The sequence below is a fragment of the Phyllobates terribilis genome, unplaced genomic scaffold (genome assembly GCF_046119375.1).
Source record: "Phyllobates terribilis strain yellow unplaced genomic scaffold, ASM4611937v1 Scaffold_3__8_contigs__length_932513732, whole genome shotgun sequence".
Taxonomy (NCBI): domain Eukaryota; kingdom Metazoa; phylum Chordata; class Amphibia; order Anura; family Dendrobatidae; genus Phyllobates; species Phyllobates terribilis.
In genome coordinates this window covers 316,748,904-316,768,034 of record NW_027362763.1, presented here as the reverse complement: position 1 = coordinate 316,768,034, position 19,131 = coordinate 316,748,904, and the positions used below count along the sequence as shown (strand labels likewise).

General features: G+C 44.2%; 2 protein-coding genes across 2 annotated transcripts in view; one reads left to right on the top strand and one right to left on the bottom strand.

Moving 5' to 3' along the window:
• Positions 1-13,566, bottom strand: part of LOC141259301 (D-beta-hydroxybutyrate dehydrogenase, mitochondrial-like) — a 29,889-nt gene extending 16,323 nt beyond the window's left edge. The window contains exons 1-2 of the mRNA XM_073675039.1: positions 13,267-13,566; positions 8,880-8,990 (exon numbers count right to left, since the gene is read on the bottom strand). Coding sequence (XP_073531140.1) covers positions 8,880-8,990; positions 13,267-13,533 — 378 coding nt within the window. The 5' untranslated portion in view covers positions 13,534-13,566. The remainder of the gene's footprint in view (positions 1-8,879; positions 8,991-13,266) is intronic.
• The window catches only part of BDH1 (3-hydroxybutyrate dehydrogenase 1), a 27,835-nt gene continuing 22,210 nt past the window's right edge, over positions 13,507-19,131 (top strand). Inside the window, exons 1-2 of the mRNA XM_073675040.1 lie at positions 13,507-13,655; positions 16,204-16,305. Coding sequence (XP_073531141.1) covers positions 16,232-16,305 — 74 coding nt within the window. The 5' untranslated portion in view covers positions 13,507-13,655; positions 16,204-16,231. The remainder of the gene's footprint in view (positions 13,656-16,203; positions 16,306-19,131) is intronic.

Below are 19,131 nucleotides of genomic sequence, written 5' to 3'. Positions count from 1 at the left end.
TACTTAGCTTCAGGGCCGCCATCAGGGCATTACTGCCCTTACTGCTGTATGGGGCCCAGTGAGCAGCAGTACAGAGGGCCCCCCCCTCTTGTGCTTCTGTTCAACAGGCCCCATGGTGTAATAATGTGGCGAGCTCTGGGGCGCTGCGTGCTTTCCCGGAGTTCGCAGCTCCTGCTCCTTCATACTTCTCCTGACTCTGGTCAGGTGACGGTGCATACGCGATGACATCATTGCGTACGTGCCATCACCTGACGAGAAGTCTGGAGAACTATGAGGGAGCTGGAGCTGAGCAGTTGTAGAGCTCCAGGAAAGCACCTAGAGTGTTGCCAGGACAGCAGAAGCCATGTTGTGCCTGCAGATGATGGTAAGTATGATCAAACTTTTTTTTTCTTTCTTAAATGAATTAAATAGGTGAGGGAGGGGGGCTGCAAATCATGGAGTGAGGGGGGCCTGCAAGTCATGGAGTGAGGTGAGGGGGCTGCAACTCATGGAGTGAGGGGGGGCTACAAGTCATGGAGTAGGGGAGGGCTGCAAGTCATGGAGTAGGGGGGGGCTGCAAGCCGTGGAGGGGGCTGCAAGTCATGGAGTGAGGGAGTGCTGCAAGTTATGGAGTGAGGGTGGGGCTGCAAGTCATGGAGTGAGGGTGGGGCTGCAAGTCATGGAATGAGGATGGGGCTGCAAGTCATGGAGTGAGGGTGGGGCTGCAAGTCATGGAGTGAGGTGGGGCTGTAAGTCATGGAGTGAGGGGGGGCTGCAAATTATAAAGTAAGGGGAGACTGCAGATGATGGTGTAAGGGTGGGTGCAAATTATGGAGTGGGGGGCAAGGAACTGCAAATGATGGAGCAAGGGGAGGGGGCTGCAAATGATGGAGTTGGGGGGGCTGCAAGTGATGGTGTAAGGGGGGGCTGCAAATTATGGAGTGAGGGGGGCTGCAAATGATGGAGTGAGGGGGGACAAGAAACTGCAAATGATGGAGTGAGGGGGGAACGAGGGACTGCAAATGATGGAGTGAGGGGACGAGGGACTGCAAATGATGGAGTGGGGGGAAGAGGGACTGCAAATGATGTAGTGGGGGGGAATGCAAATGATGTAGTGGGGGGACTGCAAATGATGTAGTACAGAGTGGGGGCGTTAAGGTTGCAGGAGTGTGACTGAATTGGTGGAAAGAGTATGGGTGCTAACTAATTTATATATTAGGTGGGGGAAAGTGGCTATTTATAGTTAGTGGGGGCGAGTGGTGGATTACAATTTATATTTGGAATGGTGGGTTGCATAATAACTAATGATATATTAATGTTGGGTGCACGTCGGTATTCAGCTAAGAAGGGGAAAAAGTGGGGAATGTGCTCTGGAAGTGGTGCTCTAGATAACTGTGTTATTTTATGCAGAGGCGAGTCCTGGCTGGAAGAAGTGATGGCAGTCTGCGCTGAATGAAAAAGAAAAACAAAGGTGAAGGACTTCTACTAGAGACGTCACTGGTAAATCAGTGTGTTACCTGTACACCTACACTATACACTATATACAGAGCTCCTGTGTATAATATCACTGGTGTTCACTGTATTACCTGTGCACTTTATACAGAGCTCCTGTGTATGTCACCGATGATCCCTTTATTACCTGAACACCGACACTATATACAGAGCTCCCTTGTATACTGGCACTTATGGTAATATTAGTATTGTGTTCTTTTTATTAATGATCAGTATTGTAATATTCGGTCACTATGTGGTGGTAATATGTGGTTTGATAATGGTGTGGCGGTATTTGTTCCTTGTATGTGGTATTATTCAGTTACTATGTGGTGGTAATATGTGATCAGGTTATGGTATGGTATTTCATATTTGTATGTGGCATTATTCGGTTACTATGTGGTGGTAATATGTGGTCCAGTCATGGTGTGACGGTATTTGTCCCTAGTATGTGGTATTATTCAATCACTATGTGGTGGTAATATGTGATCTGGTCATGGTGTGACAGTATTTATCCCTTGTATGTAGTATTATTTGGTTACTATATTGCGGTAATATGTGGTCTGGTCATGGTGTGGCGGTATTTGTTCCTTGTAAGTCGTATCATTTGGTTACTATGTGGTGGTAATATGTGGTCTAGTCTTGGTGTGATGGTATTTGTCCCTGTATGTGGTATTATCCGGTCAGTATGTGGTGGTAATATGTGGTCTGGTCATGGTGTGGCGGTATTTGCTCCTTGTATGTGGTATTATTGGTTATTTTAAAAAATGTACATGACACATTCTCTTAAAGAAAACTAAATAAAAATATACCTAAAAAGAGTACTGGATATTTTAACAAATGTTTAATAGATTAGAGTAGGGCCCGGCCAAAAGAGTCTCCTTGTTGTGGTGATGGCTTCAAAAATCTTTTGGCCAGAACAAAAGCTGATGGCTATATATGTGATCTGGTGTTCGATGAGAACTGTTAATGTGTGATTGGTGAGGACGTGGTACAGAAATGGACTTTTTCCAAGAGTGAGGGGTGTGACTGTGGAAGTTTTGAGGTGTGGAGGCATAGCTGAGGTGGAATCTCAAGGGGGCCCGAAAATGTTGCCAGTATGGGGCCCTGAAATTCCTGGTGGGAGCCCTGCTTAGCTTTGCTAAAACCGAAAAAAAAATGATAGTCATGTCATCTGGATTGCACATGTTTTACTGTATTTCCGCTGCAGAAATTCAATAAAAACACAAATGCACTTTTTAGTTGTGGATTTTACTAATTTCATTCAAGTCTATGGGGAAAATCGGCAAATAAAAGCAATATTTACTGCAAAAGACATTGACATGTTGCAGATTTCAAAAACACACCACAGGTCAGTTTACACTGCCTTAAAGTAAAAAAAAGCCCAGCGGGCATGAGATTTCTGTACATCCCAACCACTTTCCATCGCGCGCTTTCCCAATGAATGCAGAGGAGAGAGAAAGCGCACGGTGGATGCTGGGCTGTGACGTGCGGTGGAACCCCGCCAACAGCCCATCAATCAGGGGGGAGTGCGTCACTGGGTCACGTCCTGCTGCAGCAGGAACTTGATGTGACATCAGCAACTGTCAGAGCCGGCTGCAGCCGGGGTCACATGATGCCTGGTGAGTGGTCAGTGATAGCGCCGCTCACAGGCAACAATAACCACGGAAGATATTTACAAAAATGCTTATTTCCACAGTTTAAATCGATGGGGGCATTGTTAATAGTAGTGGATAACCTCTTTAACTTACAGATATGGGGTTAATCTGCAGGTTAATAGCGTTCTGAACCTGTCCAATGCCCGCACTCTGAGCCCCAGTGCCGGGAGGAAATTAATTTTATTCCTTCCGGCAGTGTTTGGCTTTCAGTCACAGGGACGGCGCAGGTTCAGTCACCACTCTATGTATAGAGAGCGGCAGCTGTAACCGCGCCCAGGCTCTGACTGACCGCCAGCCCCAATGCCAGGGGCGTGGTTACAGCCGCTGCTCTCTATACACAGATCGGTGACTGAACGCCGAACGCTGCCGGGAGGAATAAAATTCATTTCTTCCCAGCAGTGAGGCTCAAAGTTTGGGCGTCGGGCAGGTTCAGAATTTTATTAACTCTAAATCTATAGGTTAATAGCGTTTTTTCACTTGGCAGGTTCCCTTTAAGGCTCAGTCAGACGTCCATTTTTCATGTACAAGTTCTGTCCTGTGTTTTTTACAGATAGCACTTGTACCTAGTATAGTCTATGGGGCTGTTCACATATCCAATTTTTATTCTTTACGATCGAGTGGCTTGCACAAAATCACAAAGACATGTCAGATATTGATCCGAGTATCCAATCAAAATCGACAATGTGAGTCTTTGGGTCCGTGAAAAAAAGTCGGACAGCACTCAAATGCCATCCGAGTGAGGTCTGCTTTTCAAAGACTGCTAGATAGAAGAAGATGGAGAAACTCTTTATTTTCTCATCCAAGAATAACTAAGGAAACTCGGACACCACTGGGATGACACTCTGATGAAAATCCGAAATAAATCACTGGTGAAATTAGAACCGTTTTTCTCGTACATGAAAAAAAGGACGCCTGAATGAGCCCTAATGGCTTAAATTGAAAAAGTTTGCCTTGTTATGCCATATTGATTTCCTTATCTGTAGTATAGGGAAAGTCTTCTAATCTACAAGTCAGGGTGATAGAGTAAATTCCACAAGGAAAATTGAAAGAGCCTTTGGGTCATTCAACTACTATCGCAAACATTCATGTGCCAGGTCAACATATTGGCCAATTTCTTGGGTAATAAACAGGGCCGGCTTCAGGTTTTTGTGGGCCCTGGGCGAAAGAGTCTCAGTGGGCCCCTTTAACACATACCACGATTCATGATGCACAGATACCGCAGAGAAATATTATATATATATATATATATATATATATATATATATATATATAGTACAATGCCAAAGATTTCACTTCTTACATTACATGACCGATATCTATTGTAAATTCCACAATAGCTCAGAAACCGGCGAATCGCTCCATACAGAATACTGGGCCCCATAAAATGCTCCATACAGGATACTGGCCCCCATATAACGCTCCATACAGGATACTGGCCCCCTTATAAAGCTCCATACAGGATACTGGCCCCCATATAACGCTCCATACAGGATACTGGCCCCCTTATAATGCTCCATACAGAATACTGGCCTCCATATAACGCTCCATGCAGGCTGTGTCCCCACATAATGCCTCATGCAGGCTGTTCCCCCCACATAATGCCCCATGCAGGATGTCACCCCCCCGTATAATGCCCCATGCAGGATGTCACCCCCCCCTTATAATGTCCCATGCAGAATGTCACCCCCCCTTATAATGCCCCATGAAGGATGTCACCCCCCTTATAATGCCCCATGCAGAATGTTACCCCCCCTTATAATGCCCCATGCAGGATGTTACCCCCCCCCCATATAATGCCCCATGCAGGATGTCACCCCCCCTTTTAATGCCCCATGCAGGATGTCACTCCCCCCTTTTAATGCCCCATGCAGGATGTCACTCCCCCCTTTTAATGCCCCATGCAGGATGTCACTCCCCCCCCATATAATGCCCCATGCAGGATATGCCCCATGCAGTATGTCACTCCCCCCTTTTAATGCCCCATGCAGGATGTCACACACCCCCTCCCTTATAATGCCCCATGCAGGATGTCACTTGTTCCCCTCCCCCTTATAATGCCCCACGCCTCCATACATTAAAAAAAAAAAATCAAATACTCACCTCACTTCTCATCTGCTGCCGCTGCTCTGGTCTCCAGCGTCGCCGGCGTCTTCCCACTCTGCGCTGTGACGGCTCAGGAGAGAGCGCGGTGGAAAGACGTCACTGCGCCCTCTGACCTGAGACGTCACAGTCAGAGTACGCGTAAGAGACTGGAGCTGCTGCGGAGGCACAGGGAGAGGTAAGTATTGTGCCGGGGCCCTGAGCAAGCGGGGGGGAGCGGGCGCCGACACCGCTTTCCTCCACTCACGGGTCCCATAGCGCGGCGGAGAGCCCGACAGCGAGTGGGCCCCCCCACCTGCTCAGGGCCCCGGCACTTGCCTGGGTGCACGGGTGCTGACGCTGGCCCTGGTAATAAAGGCCCTTATAGGCTATGTGCCCACGATGCAGAAATGCTCCGGATTTTTCCTGAGCGTTTCTGCATCTCTCCTGGCAGAAAAAACGCATGCGGATTGTACATGCGTTTTTCCTGCCAGGGACTTGCGGATGTGAAGCGTTCTTCACATGCAAGCGCTTTCCAAGCGATTTTAGCATCACTTGGAAAGTGCTTGTCAACTTGGTCACACTATATAAATCCATGCAACCGGCATGGATTTATATAGTGTTACCGTAGAATGTTTAAAAATAAAAAAATAAATCTATACTTACCTTCCGATGACCCCCGCAGTCTTGTTTCCCTCCGTTCTCCCTTGTCGGCAGATCGCGGTACACTGAAGGACCTGCCGACGTCAGCATCGCGTGACCCGTCACATGACTATGACGTCAGCGCAGGTCCTTCAGTCCATCGCGATCTGCCGGCAAGTGAAGACAAGGAGAGCGGGGGCCGTCAGAAGGTAAATATAACATTTATTTTTTATTTTATTCTTTTTTTCACAGGTACTATGGTACCCGGGTCCGGAGGAGAATCTCCTGTCCTTCACACCCGGGTACCATCCGCACATTGGAACGCATGTAATGCGCATCTACATATACAGTGATGCGGAATCCATGCGTTCCAATGCAAGTCAATGGCGGTGAAAACGCAGCGCTTGTGCAAAATAATTGGTAGTGCTGCGTTTTTTCCCGTTATGATAATCCGCAGCGGAAATTTCCGTAGCATGTGCACAGCACATGCGGATTATCATTGGGGAACATGGCAGACCTTCTACCATGTGTTTTATAAGCGTTTCTGCAGCGTTTTCGCCGCTGCGGAAACGCTTAAAAAATGCATCGTGGGCACACAGCCATACATCGACTTTTAGGTTATGTGCCCACAATGCAGAAATGCTCCGGATTTTTCCTGAGCATTTCTGCATCTCCCCTGGCAGAAAAAATGCATGCGGATTGTACATGCGGATTGTACATGCGTTTTTCCTGCCAGGGACATGCGGATGTGAAGAGTTCTTCACTTGCATTTCCGTATGCTGGTTGACAAGCACTTTCCAAGCGATTTTAGCATCACTTGGAAAGTGCTTGTCAACTTGGTCACACTATATAAATCCATGCAAACAGCATGGTTTTATATAGTGTGACCCGAGAGAATGTGAAAAAATAAAAAATAAATCTATACTTACCTTCTGATGGCCCCCGGTGTCTTGCTTCACCGTCCCGGCTGCCGGCAGATCGCGTTACACTGAAGGACCTGCCGACATCAGCGTCGCGTGACCCGTCACATGACTATGACGTCAGTGCAGGTCCTTCAGTCCATCGCGAACTGCCGGCATGAGAGGAGGAGCGCATCGGGGGCCGCCAGAAGGTAAGTATATATTTATTTTTTATTTTATTCTTTTTTTTTTTTTTTTTTACAGTTTTCTATGGTACCTGGGTCCGGAGGAGAGTCTCCTCTTCTCTAGACCTGGGTACCATCCGCACATTGAAACGCATGGAATGCGCATCTACATATACAGTGATGCGGAATCCATGCGTTCCAATGCAAGTCAATGGCGGCGAAAAAGCAGCACTTGTGCAAAATAATTGGTAGTGCTGCGTTTTTTTCCGCAATGATAATCCGCAGCGGAAATTTCCGCAGCATGTGCACAGCACATGCGGATTATCATTGGGGAACATGGCAGGCCTTCTACCATGCGTTTTTTAAGCGTTTCTGCAGCGTTTTTGCCGCTGCGAAAACGATTAAAAAACGCATCGTGGGCACACAGCCTTAAGTTAATTCTTGGCAAATGAGTGTTTTCAGGAATGTTTGTTCTGATTATTGCCCTGAGTGAAGAAGCAGGGTGTGCGCTGCTGAGAAAATGGCAGCTGTATTGCTGCGAAAAACTGCAGTAATGATTGTTCATCCCCATACAGATTGCACAGAGACAATTGCTGCATGTAAATGGACGCCAACTGACATGCTATATCATCAATGAGTACTCATTACATGCTGATCTTTTGCATGTGTAAAATGCATCATGCACAAATGCAACAATGAATACAAATCTGTTTTTCCACAAGAATGAATGAAAAATAAATTCTGCCATATTACATGCAAATGACATAGCAGGATATTACAATGGTGTCCTCTCCTAGAAACACTGTGAATGGATTGCTTACCTCCTGTTAGCAGTACATCTACAGTAGCACCTTTTGTAAATCTCATAGGAACATACAAGTGTCATTACATTTCTTTCTTTTTTTTTTTTAATAAGAGATTTGCCCCATAGTTAGCAAAAACGATAAGCACCAAAAAATGCTGGACTTATAATTCCCAGAAACTAATCCGTAAGCATGGAGGCATTTACAAAGCTTCTTCTGATTACCGGAGCGGCAGCTTTACAAAGACTCATTTTATCTTTCCCTGCTCGAGCAGTTTTCTCGTCTAATTAACTGGGTACATGACAACATCTACATACTACACACGAATCTCCTATGGAAGTCTGCACAGACTGCTTACATAGAGAATACATAGCCAGAGATAACAGAAGCCGCATGGTGCGTGACAGGGTGGCACAATGCAAAAGCAGTTTCTTTTCTTAAAGATGAAGAAGCCAAAAGATCTTGAATAAATCGCTCACTGTGTAATGAATGATGAAATCTGTCCTTTATGTGCCATGGGTGCCATTCCAAATGCTGCCTACCACCAGAAAATAAACTTGATTGGCACATCTAAAAAAATAGATAAAATCTTCAAATTTTAATCAGTATTTGTAAAACAATTAAAATCCATATATTGGTGATGGAAAAACACTCCAAGGCTACGGCCCCACTATCAGTATTCGGTCAGTATTTTTTCTCAAGAGTGGGAGACAAAACCAGGAGTGGGTGATAAATGCAGAATTGGTGACTTGTCTCTATTATACCTTTTTCTGTGATTGTTCCTCACCTGGTTTTGGCTCCCAATCCTGAGAAAAAATACTGACCGAATACTGACCAAATACTGATACTGGGGCCATGGCCTCGTTAGAGTGTTTATTCTATCACCAACATGTGGATTTTAGTTTAACAATATGGAATAAAATTTGAAGATTTTATCTATTGTTTTGGATGTGCCGATCAACTTTTATTTTTCTTGGACCAAAAGATCTTCAAATGTACACAATATACTGCATAAATATGCTACAGGACACATGGACCCAATAGTGCCGATGCCCAACCAACCCACAAAGGTCAAATGGAGCAAAGAACTTTACAAAGCCATCATAATCATTTTGTAGCATGACAATGGAGGATATCACTCACCTTTAATAAACAACCTGCAAATACTGTAAACCCTAAATTATATAAATGTTTTGCCAAGGCTAGTCCGAAGCCAGAGTCGCAGCCGGTGATCATCACAGCTTTGCCTTGAGTCTGGGAGACAAAAATACCATCATTGTAACAGTATAGAATTATATATAGAAATAATAGATTATTACTAGTGGTGAGCGAGCATGCTCGTTTAACTCTTTAAACGAGCACGCTCGGGTACTTGCCGAGCAGTTTCGGCATGCTCGGCAGCTCAGTTTCAGCAGCTGCATGTGTCACAGCTGTTACACAGCTGTGACACACGTAAGGATTGCCTGTTTGTCAGGCAATCCCTACATGTGTCACAGCTGTGTAACAGCCGTGACACATGCAGCCACGGCGGCTGAAACTGAAATGCCGAGCACACCAAAATACTCGGCGAGTACCTGAGCATGCTCATTTAAAGGGTTAAACGAGCACACTCGCTCATCACTAATTATTACATATAATCTACTGTATACACTACATACAAGGTGCGCTCCCCAAAGTAAGCTCAGTAATCTTACAATGACATATAATCAAAGATTTTTCCATCAAACAGAATTATCCTGACAGTTTTACACTACTAATTATGATTAATGATGTATTCATTCATTGAAGCCCATTTAGACAGGCCATTAATCTGGGAACAATCATTTGTTGGAATGCTCTTACGCAATTTATTAGCCTGTTTAAACAAGCTAGAAATCACCCGACGAACAAGCAAGGTGCACATTGGTTGAGTGCGAAGATTTTGAAGCAGGCTTAAAAAATAATTGTAATCAGCAGCATGTCGTTTTTTTGTAGGCAGGAGATGTGTTGGTGTACCCTATGTGAACAGGCTGGTAAGCAACCGCCAATTGGCTTTTGTGTAGCTGACCGGCGATCCTTTAACGGCCTGGATCGTCAGGTGGAAATGCACAAATACCTTTCAGTACTGCACTGATAGATGATAATGTAGTATCCCACCAAACCACAGTGGACTGACAGCTTTTCTCTTATGTACAGTCTAAGGCCACGGCCCCACTATCAGTATTCGGTCAGTATTCGGTCAGTATTTTTTCTCAGGAGTGGGAGTCAAAACCAGGAGTGGGTGATAAATCCAGAATTGGTGACTTGTTTCTATTCTACCTTTTTTCTGGTAGTTCTTCATCTGGTTTTGTCTTTCACTCCTAAGAAAAAATACTGACCAAATACGGATAGTTGGGCAATCAAATGTGGGAGGAAGGGAGGGTTTTCACCTCACTTAATAAAGGGTGCCTTTATGGAAATAATTGCAAGACACCTAGTAACCCCGTCTAGAAACACAGTTTCTGTAATAACACAGATTCCCTTCAAATAGGGAAACATTACCCTTGTGAAAGATTCCCTTTAAGTGGGTTGTTCACTTTGAACAATACCTTTTTTATGTAAGGCAAAGTGCACACATTGAGTATTTGGTGAGTTTTTTACGTTAGTATTTGTAAGCCCATACCAGTAATGGGTAAAATATACAGAAGTGGTGACGTGTTTCTATTATACTTTTCCTCTGATTGTTCCACTCCTGGTTTTGACTTACAAATACTGATGTAAAATACTGAACGTGTGAACGTGGCCTTAACTTTAAAAAAAAAGCAGGGGGAGGGATTGATCCCAAGATATCTAAATAATGGGACCCCTAGCAAGCAATCCTTCTGCAGCGCCACCTTAGGGACAATATAGCATTACGTAGTGTCCCTTGGACTGCATGGGCTGTCTGTGTAATGCGTAGGTGGATTATTGTGGTATGTACTGTAGAGATAAAAATGTTTGCAATATTCAGTCCAAACAATGTAGCTAAAATGAACAATAGCAAATAGCTGTCATAGCCGTCTCATGTGTGGCATGTACTGTATCTCGTACAATGTGACACAACTTCATCCGTATATGACACTTTTTAAAGACATTTTCTTACACGTAGCCCTGACGTGGTCTGTGTAACACAATAACAAAGTCTTGACCTGCTAAGTCCTCTGGTACAATATTATTTCCAGCAATACTAAAATGAGTTTAGGATAAGTAAATGATTTATCAGTTTTGATACTTTCACAACTGTTTTTGGCTCTTTAGCTTCAAAGCAACTTGGGTAAAGTCCTTCTGAATGGAGCGGAGGTCGAGCATGCGCACCTCCACTCTACTCATTCTCTATCGAGGGTGGCAGAGATAGCCGAGGGCTCTGCAGTTTCCAGCAGTCCTATAGAGAATGACTGTCGTGAAGGCGCCCATGCTTGTTCTCCGGCCCATTCAGAAAAGGCACTGCAGAGGCCCACTCTCAGGTCGGTAGAGGTCCCAAAGGTCATAACCTCAGCGATCCATTTGTTATTTCCCATTTTATTGATAATGGACAACCTCTTCGAATCTTAAAATGATTATTTTTACAGTTAAAGGCAGGCACATACTGAGAAGATGGAAGACAGAAGAACTGAAAATGTACAATATCTGCTGGGAGCTTTTTAAACCCAGTGCATGAACATTAACACAGTGTATCTCTTACAGTAAAAAATATACCGTCTTCCATCAGTGTTCTGCATCAGATATTCATAAATATTTGGTCAATGTGTCAGTATTTACCATCAGTGGTTCATCAGTTTTTCTTATATGCAAGAAAGGAAAACTGACGGCGGTTTCTCAAAGTCCTCTTTTCTAACAGTCTGTGAACAAACTGACAGGATGTGACTTAGGGCAGAGACACACTGCCCTATTTCTTTACGAGTATCGCATCGTAAACCTCGTACTGGCCGGCACCTCTCCTGACCTGAGTGTGACAGCTGCATAGAAATACATCATGTCATGTTCAGGTTAGGAGAGGTGCCGGCCAGTCCGTGCAGTGTGATGTGATCCTCGTACGAGTTACACGGCAGTCGGTCTTTGCCCTTAGGATGGAATCTGAGTGCTGTCTGAGCTTTTCATGGCCCCTTAGGCTTGAATGTGCAATTTTGGTCTGTGACACGGTTCAAAATTAGACACGGATTTGTATTTTTTTGTGTGGACATTTAGTCCTCATCAGGAAATAAATGAATTGGTGCTGGCTGCACCTAGTTTCTGATCATTTCGGAGAGGTTCAAAACTGGAATACTGTTGCCTTGCAGATGAACTTTTCTTATTTTCTACACCACTGTGTAAGTAATGAACAATAAATGGCACAGGCAAATCCTAGTGGAGTGTACAGTGAACTCTTAACAGGTACCAGTGTCAGTGGCTTTGTACTCCATTTCACTTTTACCTCCCCTTCTTGAACTTAGTGCATCCACGTGAAACACTGTCAGAGTGAGGACTTGGCCTTGGGCTAAGTTCAGACGGCTGTTGTAAAACTCAGAACAGTCACGTTAGCAAATTGCATAATGAATCAACATAGGAACTGCCTGCTATTTACATGGACTCGTCTGGTCCATGAAATGTGAGGATGAGGACCATGTAAAAAAATAGCCCCTCTGCAATAGCACATAGAGTAATACCCTGTGTGCACATGAAGACCACCCTAAGCTACAATACATTGCTCAGTACACACAGGCTGCCATAGTTCTCAGCAGTGCGGGTCACGTTGCCGTAGGACAATGCACTGCCGAGGACCACGATCTCTTGCACTGCACAAAAAATAATTTCACCGGATGAAAGAGTGTTTTGCTTGTTCATCGGGTGATCGGCAGCCAGTTTACACTGAAAGACTATTGTGGAATGAGTGTTCTTACACAAGGCTCGTATACACTAATCTTTCAATGTAAATGCAGCTTAACATTGGGTCAATTTTTGGTCTGTTTCCACAGAAAATACAGTCATTTAAAACTAGCCATAGACTGTACATCCATACAAAGTGAAATGACTGTAGGAGGCCGCTGTTGTGGCTGTAAAGCGAAATCAGAAGATGCAGCAGCACTCTGCAGGCACCGAGGTCTATCAGGGCACTGAATACACAGATATAATGTGGATATTGAATCATATTAGTGTAGAAATTAGCTGGATCCTACCTTTCCAGAGATGTTTTGGGGGCTTATCCCTAAGAGATGTCCGGCTCTTTAGTGTAGGGTCCCACCAGAAGAGGTCACTTTACCGGGGAAAATGGGCTCATACAATTTAATCAAAATGTGCTCTAAGAACCTCAAGTTTGGATTATTATCTATCCAGTAGTAATGCATGCAGAGATAAATATTTTATAACTTAGTGCATGCTTTGTGTCCATGCACTGATACAGCTCTCACCTCCAGGAACACAGCACATCACATACACTACTACCTACCTGTAACCTGAGCCCCCCACTAAATAATGGACTACTATATACTGGTACATACTGTGAAGCAACTGGCTGCTTTTATAGGAGGCAATAACAATGAATGGTGGTATTACTTACTGGTACAGTGCCCCTTGGTAAGGCTGGCATGGCCACAAACAGCATGAACACAAAGTACACCAAGACAATGGCATGTGAGGCATTATCACAGGGAAAGCCCAGAGCTGAGAACAGCAGCTTGAGAGCCTCAGGGAGCAGCAGCCCCAGGGCCAGTGTGAGCCCCAGAGACAGGAGCACCAGCAGGGCTGTCCTCAGGCTGGAAGCTGGCACTGCCATCCCTCTGTTCTTGCTCAACATCCAGGCTCCAGCTGGCAGCTCTGAGCTCATACAGAAAGGAGGAGCCGGAGACAGAGCAGATGACTTCCGAGGGAAAAGCTGCCTCCTCCTCTCCTCACACCCTCCACTGTGGAAGTCAAGGGCAGCTTCAAGCTGCAGCCTGAGCTCAGCAGGTCTGTATGGGGACTTCTCTACCCACCCGTGCCCATATGTGTAGGAGCAGTGCAGTGGTCTATATGGGAGCTCTGTGGATATATCACATATACTGTACTTCTAACACATGCACTGCAGCAGCTGCCTCCATTACTGATCCTGGCACTGCTGGCATTTCAGCACACGGTGTGTGGCACGACGTGGCGCTGCCCACGATCTCACATTCATTCATTGATTACACCGATGAATCAGCTGGGAAAGGGCAGAAGAGCAGTCAGTTTACAGTGAGGCTCAGCACTGCTCAGAGCCCCTCTAAGGGCACGTTCACACTGATACCATGGGGTTATTCTTCCCCTTACTCCACAATGGTACATGTATACACACACATGCTGGAGTCACATCGCGACACCGTTTTGTTTTAATTGGTGCATTCCCTTAAAACTGTTACTAATATATATAAAGTATATGTTTATTTTATTTAATCAAAGACTAGATTTTTAATGCAATATTTTAAATTCCTCAAAATCTCCATTGTGGGACATCTGGTGCCCAAACATCTGATTGATGTTGTATTTGCGGCTGTATTTCGGCTCTGCGTCATACAGGGCTGTCATAAGGTCCCATAGATTCCATATGAATACGGCAGAAGGGAAATTTAGTTTTGCTCCCTCCGATTTCATATGTACAGTACATGTATTCTGCCAAGAAGGATTGTCCCATGGTAAAGGGCCTTTCTGTTCTGGGGTACGTTTGGGTGATTCCGTCTGAATCGGGGGCCGTAGATTAGACCCCATTTCTCATTGTGTCCTTTTGTTCAGACCAGCATAGAAGTATTACAGGCTATGTTTCTGTGCCTGTCTGACCAAACGGACATGTTCGGAGTTTGTGTCATTGAGAGTCTATGGCCCGTCAGGGGTTCCTCTGAATCCCATTTTTGTGTGGATGAGCTCTTTGAAGTCCCTCCTGTTTTATTATAATATAGCACCATATATCTAAAAATAATCTCATGTTAATTATAATCTATGATACTGATGACCTATCCTTATTTATGATCTACGGATTGATAAGTCATCAATATCAGATCGGTGGGGGTCAGAAGCCTGACCGTGGTTAGCTGTTCTTGGCTCTGGCGGCACCTGGATGTATGGCACAGTCAACTGTCTAGTGGCCGCTGCCGGCTACTGCAGATTAGCTCCTATTCAAGTGAATGTAGGTCTGCAGTTCCTGGTAGTGACCAATAAACAGTTGACAGAGCTTTGATCGAGCTATACTGTTCAGCTCCGCAATTGTTTATATCCGGCTGCCCGTGGAGCAGATCCCTACGCAGCAGTGGGGTGTCTGATGTCAGATCCCCACCCATCTGATATTGATTATTTATCCTATGGATTGGTCATCAATATCATCACAGTGAGACACCCCTTTAAAAACCATGTTTGTTCATCCTTGTAACATCTGTATTTTCTTGTCGTTATCGTGCCCACTATTCCTAACCTGACTGCTGGTCTCGTGACCCAAACCAGTAGGCTCAAGTCTTATAGGAAATTATAAGTCTGTGACCTGACAAGAATTTACAGAATTCTATTAATTTTACGGATCACCACATATTTCCTGCGCTGGATTATGCCAGGAATAGATGGCTGTCCTCCTGACACAACCACTGTAGTCAGCAATACACAGGAGAAACATGGTTGAAAGCTAGAGTGACCTTTTTCAGGCAATATACCTTAAAGGGGTATTCCCATCTCCCATATCATATCCCAATATGTAGTAGGTGTAATAATAATAATATTAGCAAATACCTCCAATTAGAAATGTAGTATAGTATTTTTGATTCCTCATGTGCAGGCATTGCAGGACCTTAGGTATCCATGGTTACGACCACTAGCAACTAGCTAACTGTGACTTTATCAGTGGTCGTAACCATGGATACCTAAGGTCCTGTGATGCCTGCTCATGAGAAAAGAGAGATAGCGAATCAGAAAAAAATACACTACATTTCTAATTGGAGATATTTGCTAATATTATTATTATTACACCTACTAAATATTGGGATAGGATCTTGGAGATGGGAATACCCCTTTAAGGCCGCATACACATTACACTAAAGTCGGCTGATATTGACAGTTGACAGTCTAATGTGTGTTGGAGATAAGGATTTGGCATGTCCAATTTCAGACTAATGATCTCTTTGCTCTCTAAGAGATAAGCTGCCACCAGAGCTATAAGACAGTGTCTCTCCTAGAGAGTACAGGAGCGGAGCGAGAGCGCCTGTGAATGGGAGAGTCGGGGGGAGATAGTTGCCAGCCGAACAATCAGCCAGATCATCATTCGGCTGGCAGCTATCTTTAGTGTACGAGGGGCTTCACATAATTCTAGTCCTATGATAATATTACAAGCGTTACCCCAGGATGGGAGCCTATTGAGTAAGGTTTGATAAGTAGCAATACATTTAATCTGACAGATAAGCTTTATTGTCTGGATTTCCTACTTTCTGAGGACCTATGTGCTACTGAGCAATTACAGTATCTACATCAGATAAAGGAGAAATTGCTTTATTTCTTTTTATAGGAGTCAAGGTGAAAGTAAGTGATAGAGAATGCTGGCTGCTAGGACCTGCCGCAGTATCCCCACAAGGACGCTGCACTTCAGTGACCATGCTAATCATGCAAGGTATGTAGTAGATGCAGAGAACGTTACTGCCAGCAATGGGTTAAATTCCTAGCCATACACAGCAAGGCTTCCCGCTACTGCTGAGAAGTGGAAAATACTTTAGCAAACATGTTGTTCAAATATGGAAGCCAACGCTTACTGAAAAATCACTCTGCACGTGTGACATGCTGCGCCTATGACATATTGAAAGGGTGTACGGCTGCGGCAAAACCCCATATTGCAGCGAATGGTATTTCCCATCTAGGAATTTATCAAACTGGTGTTTCTTGGAAATGCTCAGCGTTTCACAGTAAGAGTAGGAATAGATAACTAATTTCCGTAGCCTCAGAGTTATCCTGTGCCGGTGCACAGCGCTAGTTTTATTTGACCCCTTATTTGAGGTATTAGAAGGAGCTTTGTGTCAGGAAAATGGAGCTAAAATCCTTATGAAGACATATTATGAAATTAATCAGGGCAGAATTTGCAACCGAGACACAAAGGCTCAGATTCTTCAAAGAGTTTTTTTTACAGAAATGTCGCAACCTGAAGTTGTCCTGGCGAAAACCTCCAAAGGGGATGGAGCTGTAATGGGTCATATCTAAGCCCACCATTCAAGTTCATCATAATTGTGCATCAGATGTGGTGTAAATCACACTACAATGGGGCACTATAGTGGCTCAGTGATTAGCACTGCAGCCTTGCAGCGCTGGGGTCCTGGGGCACATCCCACCAAGGACAACAACTGCAAGAAGGTTGTATGTTCTTGCGTGTTTGCGTGGGTTTCCTCCGGGTTCTCCGGTCTCATCCCACACTCCAAAGACATACTGATAGGGAATCTAGATTGTGAGCTCTAATGGGGACAGGGCCGATAATGTCTGTAAAGCGCTCGGCTGACGGTGCGTGACTGTCTGCATCATGCTGATTGACAGCCAGCTGCCTAACTGTGGGAGGCCAGCTGTAAATCAGCATGACATTGACAGATCAGCCCAGAAGATGAACAGCTGCTTTGTTTACATGGACAAAACTCAAAACTGAACAAAACTTAGTTAATGCTATTTTGATTATAAAAGCCATCCAACCACGACAAGGTGTACCTATTGGGACGGTCCTAACCTGTCTCTACTATTAAAACCTTCCCATGTGTCAAAGAACGTCTCATGGATGGGTGTCTCAGTCATAGCCCAATCCTGCTCTGCCCTTGTCCACATTGATGTCGTTTGACACATGGTAACCTATGTTATTTACATGTACTATTACTATTCATTTACTTGCTGTAGGGTATATGATCATTTTGGGTTTTTTTAGTTTTTTTTCTTGCGTTTTGTCTGTGAAATAGCTGCAGTGCTCTTACACATTGCACGTATACCAGCTTATAGTCCGGCTCATTTTTTTTTTTTTTGATTACATGGAGCAGGCGCCATTCACAACAGGCAGGTAGGTATCAACTACCTGTCTGTTAATTTTTAGGCCCATAGTAAAAAGATAATATAGTCCTGGATAATTCCTTTAAATCTACTTGGTTCTTTTCATGTAAATTATAATTAAATCCACAACTCAGAGTTCACACTGCCTCGCAACCATCAGTAGGTGCGCAGCCTTGAATAATATCTAACTAAGATGTGTTAGTGCCTCCGCTTCTCACATATTCATGTGAGTACTTAACAAGTCATTTATGTAACTTTAGCGAGGACATATCACAATTTTTTTCTTAATGTAATTTGCATTGTCGAATGGACAGGCTACCTGAACAATGCTATAAGATGCCGCTATTCATTTTATAATACAATTTTGGGGATTCCATCTTCCTCCTACAGATTTTGTCTCCAGTGCAGACTTCGTCAGTTTTTATCATATGCTACAAAAAACTGATGGAGGTTTCTCAAGTATCTCCTATCAAATAACCAGTGTAAAAAGGACAGCACTAGGATGAAACTAGGACTTCATCGTGCAAAAACAGAAAAGCAGATTATCAACTCACCATTGTTGATGTCGGAATACGGGATACAAACATACAAACATCAAAGCACGGAAAAAATGCAAGGCTAGCAACCCCGCTGTGTAACCACAAAAAATGTAAGGAGAGATCAACATCGAAAAATGATAAAGAATAAGAAATGTATTGGGTGATTTCAAAATAAAAATAATAATAATTTTTATTTTTATTAAATGACCCAATAATAATATTTTTTTATTTTTATAATTTTTCGGTGCAGGTTTCTCCTTACATTTTTTGTAGGACGTCATCAATTGCCATGCAGCAGAAAATTTGTGCACCCACGGCAGGCCAATGGGCGTTTGTTTTGTGAAACATAATCATGCAGCCATTATCTCACTGCAGGGGATCAGTGCGGCAAGCAGCAGTATGCGCACACATCCTTAGCCACATGGCACAGATATCTGTATCTTTAGCAATGAAAACTGTCACAATTCCTTCACTCAGTGTGGTTAGTGGCAGCTCAGCTGTCCAATCTGGGGCAGGGGCTTGCTGAGCTGTCAGTATAGTGAGTGACAGTCCAGTCGTCCTGTCACTGCCGGTGCATGCTGTATTTCCTACATGGGTTTCCTGTTCTAAGTGATTCCCTGTCTATTTAGCTGGTTGTCTGCCTCTGATTACTGCCATTTGTAGCCTTAGCTCAGTGGTGCATGTTTGCCTTGTACTTTAGTGTTCTGTCTCTGATCTATTGCTGCCTGACTTTGGACGTTGCCTCTGACCATTTGTTTGCCTAGCCCCTTTGTCTTGATCTGCTACCTTTCTGGAATTCTGACCTCGGACTGTGACCTGACTACGTCTTTGCCTTACCCCTTTTGCTTATGACGAGCCCTCTTAGTACCTGACCCCAGACCTCT